At 60.7% G+C, this 9740-nt stretch overlaps 1 protein-coding gene across 1 annotated transcript; it reads left to right on the top strand.

The window, feature by feature from the left end:
* The first annotated feature begins 773 nt into the window (after positions 1-773).
* Positions 774-9230, top strand: CABP7 (calcium binding protein 7). The gene is made up of 5 exons (XM_042910894.1): positions 774-882; positions 7173-7316; positions 8210-8322; positions 8649-8802; positions 9032-9230. Exons 1-5 carry the CDS (start codon positions 774-776, stop codon positions 9157-9159), a joined length of 648 nt encoding a protein of 215 aa, XP_042766828.1. The 3' UTR covers positions 9160-9230.
* The last annotated feature ends 510 nt before the right edge of the window (positions 9231-9740 follow it).

Below are 9740 nucleotides of genomic sequence, written 5' to 3'. Positions count from 1 at the left end.
ATGATTCTCCTCCAGGACCCAGGCATCTGGGGCCCATCTCACCTCTCTGTCAGGTCTCTTCTGGTCCTCAGTTCCCTGTTCTGTTCGTGGGGGGTGGGGGCGGGCCAAGGGGCAGGAAGGAAGGGCCCCACCCCCACCTTGGTCTTGGTAGCTGCGGACTCTGGGCGAGGGACAGTGATCCTCCGCAGGGGGAAAGGGGAACCTGGGGCTAAGGAGAGAAGGAGCAGCGGCGGGCTAGGGACGACCGCGCAGGGGCCGGCGGCGGGAAGGGGCGGGAGGGGGGGTGGAGAGCGCAGAGGGGGCGGGCGGCGGGCGGGCGGGGGAGGCGGGGAGCGCAGCCAGCGCGGCACAGAGCGAGCGAGCAAGCGAGCACGGGAGGCGGCGAGAGCCGGAGCGGCGGGCCGGGCGGCCGCGCCGGCGAGCGGACTAGCGGGCGGCGAGCAGCGCGGAGTGCGCGGGGCACCGAGGAGCGGGCGCGGCGGGAGCAGCGCTCGGCGACCAGAGCGGAGAGGCCCGAACGGCGCCGCCCCCGCCGCCCCTGCGGGGCCCCGGCCGGGAGCCGGACGAGGGAGGGGGCGGCATGGACCGGTGGCCCGGGGCGCGGGGGCGCTAGGCCCCCGGAGGGGCGCCCCCCGCCTCGCCACCGCTGCTGCCGCCGGGCCGCACTCCGCAACCGCGCGCCGCGCCCGCTCCAGCCGCCCCCGGGGCCGCCGCCGGCCCATGAGCCCCGACCTCAAAGTTTGCGGCGGGCGGGCGGGCGCGGAGCCTCCAAGATGCCGTTCCACCCGGTGACGGCGGCGTTGATGTACCGGGGCATCTACACCGTGCCCAACCTGCTGTCGGAGCAGCGCCCCGTGGACATCCCTGAGGACGAACTGGAGGGTGAGTGCCCCGCCGGGACCCCCGCCCGCTCGCCCTCCTACCTGTGCGCCCAGGTGAAGCGCGGACTCGGGGCGCAGGGGGTGGGGGGGCCGTCCTCAGGTGCCGGCTGCCAGGTGGGCGCTCCAGCGAGCAGCTGCGTGGGGAGTCAGGACCAACTCACACCTCTGGGTGCCGCGGTGGGGGTTGCCAAGGCTGAGGGGCGGCCCAGCCCCTGTCCGCACGGTCCCCCGCGCTGCGGAAACTTGCTGAGCCCCGCAGCGGGGTCACGGGGCCGCGCAGTCCGCGGTGACGGTGCGGCAACGCGGCGGTTTGGGTGGGGGTCCGAGCTGTGTCCCCCGCGCGGGCCCGGCCGGAGCACCCGCATCCTGATCCCCTCCGCGGCGCCCGCCCGCGGCTCTGCGCTCGAATTGACATTCCGCTCGTGTCGCTTTTAAAATCCAATCTGCTCGGGCAGCCGGAGAAGGGGAGAGGGCGACTGCCCTGCTCTTAACGCCTGCGGGGCTGTCCCCAGTTCCTCCTGCGGCCTTAGCCCCTTCCCCACAGCCCTGCAGGGACCCCCAGCCCAGAGCGCCGGGAGGGCGGCCCAGGAGGTGGTGGCGACAACAAGTGGCCAGATTGGGCGGCTTGGTCTTGATAACCAAGCCTGGAAGGGAAAGGCAGAGGCTGGGACCCAAATCTAGCCCCCCAGAGTCTCTCTGTCTCTCAACATGAATGGGGGACCTTAAAAGCAGGGTCTAGGCCAGATCTGAGCAGAGGTCAGGGGCTGGAATCCCTGGACCAAAGATTCTGGGGGAGCAGTGAGCCCCCTGGGGCCTGTAAGCTCTTTCCCTCCTGGGCTGGGGGCAGGTGTTCAGTCTTCCCTTCTCCCAGGCCTCCTAGGGTCCTATTTGGTGTGGAGTGGGGGTTCTGGGCTGATGGGAGTCCTGGACCCCTAGGATCTACTTGTCTGCTGTTGGGTAAAGGGCTGAGATCACCCAGAGGCCGGGCCTCCCTTTGGTTATCTTGGGTCCAGGGATCTCTGAGATCTGGTGTTCATCAGGGCTTAAGGGGGTGTATCTGAGACACCAGTGCAGTCAGGGATGATGATGGGAGCACAGGGGAAGGCATGGAGAGAGGTCCTCCCTCATTCCTAAGCCCTAGAGAGGGTAGATCTCAAGGGAGTCAGACTGGGTGAGGGGAAGATCAAGAGAAAAAGGTAGCTACCCCCACCCCCCCAAAACCACACTGCACCATAGGCTATGAGCCACCTGCTCCTCTCAAGTCCCCTGAAAGCCACCAGAGGCTGTCAGAGCCACGGAGATGGGGTCTGGTGTCTGATGTGAGCAGAACAGATAGATGAGTGATACTGCTGGGTCTCTAGCCTCGAACCCCAAAGCCCAGGTGTCTTCCCTGTCTGCCCAGGGCCTGGGAAAAGGAAGAGGTATGATGAGGACCAAGAGGGCAGGGGATTGGGCAGAGGCCGTCACTTCCCCACCATTGTCTCCTCCTGCCCTGAGCCACCCCGACCCTCTGCCAGTGTCTGCCTCCATGGGTCTTCCTCCATACCCTCCTGCTGGCCACTTGGGCAGGGGTCAGCATTGTCCCCCCCAAATCCTGGCAGCTTCCACCTCATTCCCTACCCTTGTTTCCAGCACCCCACCATGTCTCACGGGGTCTCTCCTCTCTTGATCTCCCAGCCCTGGGGTGCAGACCCTCTAAGAAGCCAAGCAGAGGCTGGGTTGCAGGGGTGAGCGGGCATAGGGAGGGCAGTGCAGGGGCAAGGAGGCCGCAGGCTCCCCTTGGGCCGCCTGGCAGACACACTGGCAGGAACCCAGCAGCGTTAGTCACCAGCAACACCAAACGCACTCCTTGCTTCTCTCCTGTCCCCTTCTCCTGGGCCCTGAGGAGCAGAGGGATCCTGGCAGGGGGCATCTGAAGGGCAGGGCCCTCCTTGGGGTGGTCAAGTGGAGGTCGTGGAACAAGCAGATGCCTGGGTGGCCCCAGCCTACTTCCGAGCCTGTGAGCAGCTGTAGATGAGGGCAAAAAGTCCTCCGTGACTGACCTCTGTCTTGGCTGTAGGCACCCAAAAGCCCTCTTGAGGGACCAAGTCTCTGTAGGCCCCAGTGGTCCTTGAATGCCAGGGCTAGATGGAAAAGGTGACACCCCCCCTGCCAGTGTCCTGCATTAGTGCTCCTGCCCCAAGGCCGTCTGGATAAGACCCAGGCCCTTTGCTGGGAGGACACCCACCGGTGGAGGATCCACATGTGCAGAGAAGAGGGAGCCCAGCAGCTTGGGATGAAATGCTGCAGACATTATGTGCCTGCCGCAGAAATCCAGGGGGCGGTTAATCTGAGGGGGAGAGGGACCAGTAAGGGAGGTGGAGAGCACAGGGTGTAGATGAGGGCTTCCCAGCCGGGCAGCACTGGGTTCAGATCTCTACACCATCAACTCATGGAGTGACCTTGGACAATCACTTGCCTTTCTTGCCTCATTTTCTCCATCTGTAAAAGGGGCTTGGCATTGCCACTCCCTTGGGCTGCCGGTGACAGAGGATGAAATGGAGGTGTTCATCAAGGGACCTGGCACGCAGCGGCGGGCTCACGGGTTCAGATGCAGCAGCAGGGGAGGCCAAGGAGGGGGTGGGGGGGGGTGGGGAGAATCCTGCATGGGTCAGAGACTGGAGTGTAGAGAGAGGGGTGAAAGGTCTGGAGTCAGGGACCCATGGTGTGCAGTAGGACAGGTCCGGAAGGCAGGATCTGGGGAAAGTCTGGGTAGAAGAGTCCTTGAAGGTCTGACAAAGGCGTCTGGGGGCCTGTGACCCTGGGGAGCCATGGGTGGAAGTTGGCAGAGTAGATGTGGCTGGGCCAAACTGGCCTGCAGCCTGTCTGACCCTGAGAAGAGGCACAGGCTTTCCAGATTTTCCCTTCATCCCGCTCCACCACCATCCTGGCCATGACATACACACCCAGCAAAGCCCTCCAGGGTCTGCAGGAGCACAGAGGCTGGCCCCAGTGGCATCAACGGACTTGAGCACCTGAGGGTAGGAGTGAGGTGGCTGCAGGCCGTGGCCCAGCCCTTTCTGGCCAGAGAGAAGAGAAAGGAGACAGACAGACAGACAGGCAGGCAGCCACCAGGGCAGAGTTCTGAGGTTGGCACTTGGCCTGCTCATTCAGACAGTGGAGCCTGCATCGACAGTGGCCAAATAGGGCATTCAGAGTATGGAGGGTGGGGGAGTCCCCTATCCTGCCCCTCTTCCCTGCAAGTCCAGCAGCCGCCTCTGCGCATACTGGAAACTCAGGGACGCCAGAGTGGTGGGGCGTGGGGCCAATGCCGCGGAGAATGGCAGCTGCTGCAGAGGACAGACACTGCCCCTGCTCTGCGAGTGACCTCCAGCGTGTGTGCCCCCTTTCTGGACTCCAGCTTCCCGACAGAGTGCTGGTGCCTCTTGGGACCTGTGGGGATGCCTCAGGGTCTGTCACCTGCCCACATAACCCAAGATTCACCTGTCGTTCACTGTCTCCTGTCCAGCTCAGTGAGTTTCCTCAGAGCTCTCAGAGGAAGGTCAGGGGCTCCAACTGAAGCAGCCATGGGCTCTGGGGGCCATACCCGGCCCCTGCCAGGGTAGGAGGAACAGCCTGGACCCCAGCTCATGGCAGGGGAGGGGGCCAGCACCCACTGCAGCCCCACCGTGGGTTGAGGGTTTTGCCATCCCACCTTGTGATCTCCCAAATGGGCGTCTACAGAGGAGGAAACTGAGGACCCAGAAAAATGGGGTGCTTGACCCTGGGCTCCTCCTTCTAAAACCAGCTGACCCAGAAATCTTGGGGGTGGCACCCTCGACCCTGTCCTCAGCTTGATTCCACTCTTCAGTGGTGGCCCATAGGGTGGGTAGGGGTGGGGTCCTTGGCGGTTGGACAAGGTGACAAGCAACATTCTCAGTCTTCCCTCATGTTTCTTGCCTGCTTGGGGAGCAGAAAGCAAATGCTTACTCCTACCAGGATTGTTTGTAAACTAGGAGTAAATGGGCTCTGAATGATGGCTTCACACCAAGTGGTGCATGAACTTCTGCTCAGCTCTTTTCTCTGTGTGCTCCAGATGGGTAGGTTCTCCAAATCAGTCATTCATTCATTAAATCACTAGGTCAGCAGATGTTTATGCTCGACAGACAGGGACTGTTGCAGGAAATGGGGACCCAGCTGTGAACAAGACCGACCTGGCCCCTGCCCTCATGGCATTCGTAATTCACAATCCAGTGTGGTCAGTGCAAGGGAAGAACAGGGTCTGTGGGAGCCCAGAAGAAAGCCAGAGTCAGCTGGTGGTGGAGGCGGGGAGGACACCAAGGAGGTGATGCAGTCCATGCTGGGGACCTGAGATGCGTCTGAGTTTACCATGGTGAAGAGAAGAAGTTCCGGGCAAAAGGAGCCACATGTTCGAAGGCCTGGATGTGGAGCAGTGCTGGTGTTTAGCAAGGCTGAACAGGTTCCTAGTGCTGGAGTTCAGGACACCTGGGGTGGACAGAGCCTGTGGCTTGGTCAGGAGGGCAACAGTGCTGGCCAGAAACCCAAGTGTGTGTGGCGGTGAAAGTGGCAGAGGGTGTAACTGGTTGCATGGCCAGTGCCTTAATCTCTACCTAGAGACTCCCAAGCGATATGAGTTCCTCAGCAGCCTCCATGACTCTGGGTGTCCGCTCATATATACCTCTGGTGATAAGGAGCTTACCACCTCATCAGTGGCCCAGGAAAACCCTAGGTGGGAATTGGCCTGGAGTTCCAATCCGGGGTTTATAGAAATCCCTGGGCTGGGCCCACATTTCCCATCCCAGCTCCTTTCTGGCTTAGGGGCCCCTGGTTCGACCAGATTCTCAGGCCCAGCCTAGGATGGGTGGTCTGGGGGCCCAGACATCTCAACTGTAGCCTGCTGTCTTTGTCTTGGCCTGCATGCCATCTGGTCTAACCTCCAGGCCTTGGGTGCAGACACTAAGTAGGAAGAACCTGATAAAGTTTGGTCATGGCCACCTTGCCATGGCCCCTAGTCTTCAATGGGGCCAGTGGGATCTGGGAATAACTGCGTGGCACAGGATTCCACAGTTTTAGGGGCTCATAGACCTTTAAGGCCAGGCCTAGGCCAACCTAACTTCTGCTCTCACCAGAAACAGCCTTAACTCCAAACTGACCCTGGGCTGGCTGTTTTGCCTCTCCATGCCTCAGTTTACGGGTCTGTAGCGTGGAGCATTTTCATCTGTCTCTGCTTCTAAGTACACCCACACCTACACCCAGGGACAGGATTGTGCCTGTTGAAGTCTTAGGGGAAGGCTCAGGCAAAGGCCAAGAGGCTGGCAGGTGAACTGAACAAGGGAGCTGGAGCGGAGAGGGTGTGGGAGGAGTGAGATTACTGCTCCCACCAAAGGAAAATGCTCTTTAGGGCCCTTCCTGGGCCGAGTAACAATGAAGGTGAGCAGAGAGAGGTTAGGACCCCTCAGCAGTTCCTAGACATCTTTGGTAAAACTCTTGTCATACCCACATCACTATTGGGCATTTTACTGTGGGTGAGACGGAGTTTGACCCGAGGTCACTCGGGTGGGGCATTGCTCTCCACCCCTGAGTCACCCAGGTCCTCCGGCCTCAGTCTCCCTTTCTGTACAATGCAAGGGACAATCCCCACATCTGAGCAGGCCTGGGCTTGCTGTGGCCCCTCTATCCAGTGTCTGCCTTCCCCCAAACCTTGGGCTGGGGAGACAGTCTGCACGGAGTTGGCAGGCCTGTCAGTCCTGAGCCGGAGATGGTGGCTGCCCCACGTGGCACCATTAAGGAGTGTTGGCTGGAGTTTCTAAGCTGAGCCCAAGGGAGGAAGCCATGTGATGGGAATGAGGGGGTGTGGGGGACGGAAGGAGTGAGGGGTGGGCAGGGAAGCCTTTGGCAGCTCACAGAGGCCACCACTACCAGGCCCCAGGAGCCCGCCCTGTGGGACTCATGCTACCCGCCACACGGGGTCGTCGTGAGCACGCCCTGAGAGGCTGTGGGAGCCTGACAAGCGAAGGCTGAGACCCTGAGGGCGCTCTCCTCTCTCGTCAGTGCCACGGGCCTGGGCACAGCTTTGCTGCCCAGCTTGGCTTGCCCTGAGCTTCCAGAAGGGAGTGCTATGGTGGACTCCTGGACCACCTGCCACTTGTCTCTGATCAGTCAGACCTGCAGGCTCCATAGTGGATTCTCAATGCCGTGGTCAGGCTGAGGGTTTGGGGATCCTGGGGGCCTGGGAGGGGGGGGGGTGTGGGGACAGAGACGAGGTCCCAACCTGCTCTGCTCCCCCAACAGAGATCCGTGAGGCCTTCAAAGTCTTTGACCGCGATGGCAATGGCTTCATCTCCAAGCAGGAGCTGGGCACAGCCATGCGCTCCCTGGGCTACATGCCCAATGAGGTGGAGCTGGAAGTTATCATCCAGCGGCTGGACATGGACGGTGAGCATCACCCCCTGCCTCAGTTTCCTCACCCCTCACCTGGGCCTCTGAGGCCTTGAGCCTCTCCCTCCCAGGCATCCCCTAAGCCCATAGCAGTATGCAGCCAGGTCTGGACCCATTTATCAGCCTAGAGAATAGAGGCCAGAGTGTGACGGCCCCAATCATATCCACGCACAGAGGTCAGAAGCTCTGCCTCTCTTGCTCTGTATTCGGAACAATTTTTTTAAGATTCTTTTTTTTTTAAGTTTTATTTGAGTGATCTCTGAACCCAATGTGGGGCTCGAACTCATGACCCTAAGACAAGAGTCTCATGCTCTACCAACTGAGCCGGCCAGGTGCCCCCTGAGCGATTTTTGAAATACAGGAAAGTAGAAAGGGTATACTAAATACCCCAGGTCCCCTCACCCCAAATAAAAAATCATTTAGTTGCATTTGCCACCTGGCATTTTATTAAAGAAAAACGAGTAAAAAAGACCAGTAATGTCCAGTCCTCTCTTTTCATCCCCCCTGTCCTCACTGTGGGCCTCCAGCCCTGCCTCCTATCCACCTAGAGAGCAGGTGGTGGTCTGGGTAGATTGTGCCCTGAGCTGTGTGGGGAGAATGTCAGGCCCCACACCTGCCGGGGGAAGGAAGCAGGGTGCTGGGAAGCCATGGTTTCTGAGTAAACTCTGAGGGTCTCCTATGTACTTGGGCCCACCTGCTGCACTCCATCTCCATTTTACCAGGTGGGGCCTCATCATATTTGGTGAGTTTAGCATCAGCCCAGAGCTTGGCAGATGTTATGTGTCCCTGAAAATAACTCAAGGCTCAGAGAAGGTGGAACCTGCCTGAGGTGGCCCAGGACCCAGCCCAGTTGTAAGCTGGCCCACTGATTGAACCTATGCTTGCCCTAGGCGACGGCCAAGTGGACTTTGAGGAGTTTGTGACTCTCCTGGGACCCAAGCTTTCTACCTCGGGGATCCCAGAGAAGTTTCATGGCACTGACTTTGACACCGTCTTCTGGAAGGTATGCACTGGCTGGTTGGGACCTAGGGTGTGCACACTGTGGAGGGCTGTACTGGGGCTAGTGAATAGCCAGGGCCATGCTGTAAAGGGGAATGACTATCCCAGGCTTCTATCCACTGGATGTCTTGTCTCCCAGAGAGCCATGGGCTCCCTGGGGGGGGGGCGGCGGGGGGGCTGGTGTGGTTGAGGACTCAAGGAATAGAGTGAGTGGTTTCCAGTCCTCCAGAGTCTGGAGGTCTGTTGTTGGGCTTGTGTGGCTGCAAGGTTCTGGGTGGCAGCTGTGGTGGTGGCAATGGCCAGAGCACTGCGTCTCCTTCCCTCTGCAAGTGCGACATGCAGAAGCTGACCGTGGATGAGCTGAAGCGGCTGCTGTACGACACCTTCTGTGAGCACCTGTCCATGAAGGACATCGAGAACATCATCATGACGGAGGAGGAAAGCCACCTGGGCACAGCTGAGGAGTGCCCCGTGGACGTGGAGAGTGAGTGACCGACCCCTGGTACCCCATGGGCAGGCCAACTGCTTGGGCAGGGGGAGGAGGAACCAGGGGTTGACAGGGGGTGGCTGGGGGCCTCCTTGCCAGCCCCAAGCCTTGTGTCCCTGCGCGTCCCATGGGACAAGCCTGTGTGCGGAAGTGCAGGCGGCTCCTGATTCCATGCTTCGCTGTCCCCGTCTGTCTCTCTCTGGTGCTCCCTGGCGGGCGGCCACAGCCTGCTCCAACCAGCAGATCCGCCAGACGTGCGTGCGCAAGAGTCTGATCTGCGCCTTCGCCATCGCCTTCATCATTAGCGTCATGCTCATCGCAGCCAACCAGGTGCTGCGCAGCGGCATGAAGTAGGCGCACGCGGTGCATGGGGCCCCCTCTGCGCCCGCCACCGCCTGCAGTCCCCTCCCTCACTCGGCTCCCTGGGCCACCGCCGCGTGTACTTCAGGTCCTGGACATTTGGCAACCTCACCCCACCCACCCTGTGGGTCCTGCATGGAGCTGTGGCCTGGCTGTGGAGGGCCTGGTGGTGGCTCTTGAGGGCAGCCCCCAGCCCCGCCTCCACCTTGCCCATCCTGGCCCGAATGTAGCACTCACTCTTCCCACCATCCAGGGGCTCCTGGGAAGTTTAGGAGGAATTTGTACAGGGTCCTGTAGCTGCTGTGGGCACTTAGGCAGGAAGGAGCACCCTGTGCCCAGGGTCACACAGCCAGCCCGACTGTGGTCCCTGACATTTGCCCAGGGCTGTGGGCAGGGTGGAGATGGGGGCAGAATGCTTCCTCTTGGAGAGGGGGTGAGGCTGGGGTCTCCTGGGCCCTATTCCCTGGCCAAGCCTGGGAAGGCCTCTGGCCTTCTGTGGGGTCCCTTTCTCTGACCCTCCTTAGACTCAAACTCAGCCTTCCTCCATGTACCCACTGGGGCCAAAGAATTTGCCC

Source organism: Panthera leo, chromosome D3 (genome assembly GCF_018350215.1).
Source record: "Panthera leo isolate Ple1 chromosome D3, P.leo_Ple1_pat1.1, whole genome shotgun sequence".
Classification (NCBI taxonomy): Eukaryota; Metazoa; Chordata; class Mammalia; order Carnivora; family Felidae; genus Panthera; species Panthera leo.
Note: the sequence above shows the minus strand (reverse complement) of the source record. Positions and strands in the feature narration are given on the sequence as shown.

Bases quoted from the DNA above. Each gene is read 5' to 3' on its own strand.
- CABP7 (XM_042910894.1), top strand. From the start codon at position 774: ATGCCGTTCCACCCGGTGACGGCGGCGTTGATGTACCGGGGCATCTAC. The intron at 7,317-8,209 runs GTGAGCATCACC...TGCTTGCCCTAG, and splicing joins CCAGCGGCTGGACATGGACG to GCGACGGCCAAGTGGACTTT. The intron at 8,323-8,648 runs GTATGCACTGGC...TCCCTCTGCAAG, and splicing joins TTGACACCGTCTTCTGGAAG to TGCGACATGCAGAAGCTGAC.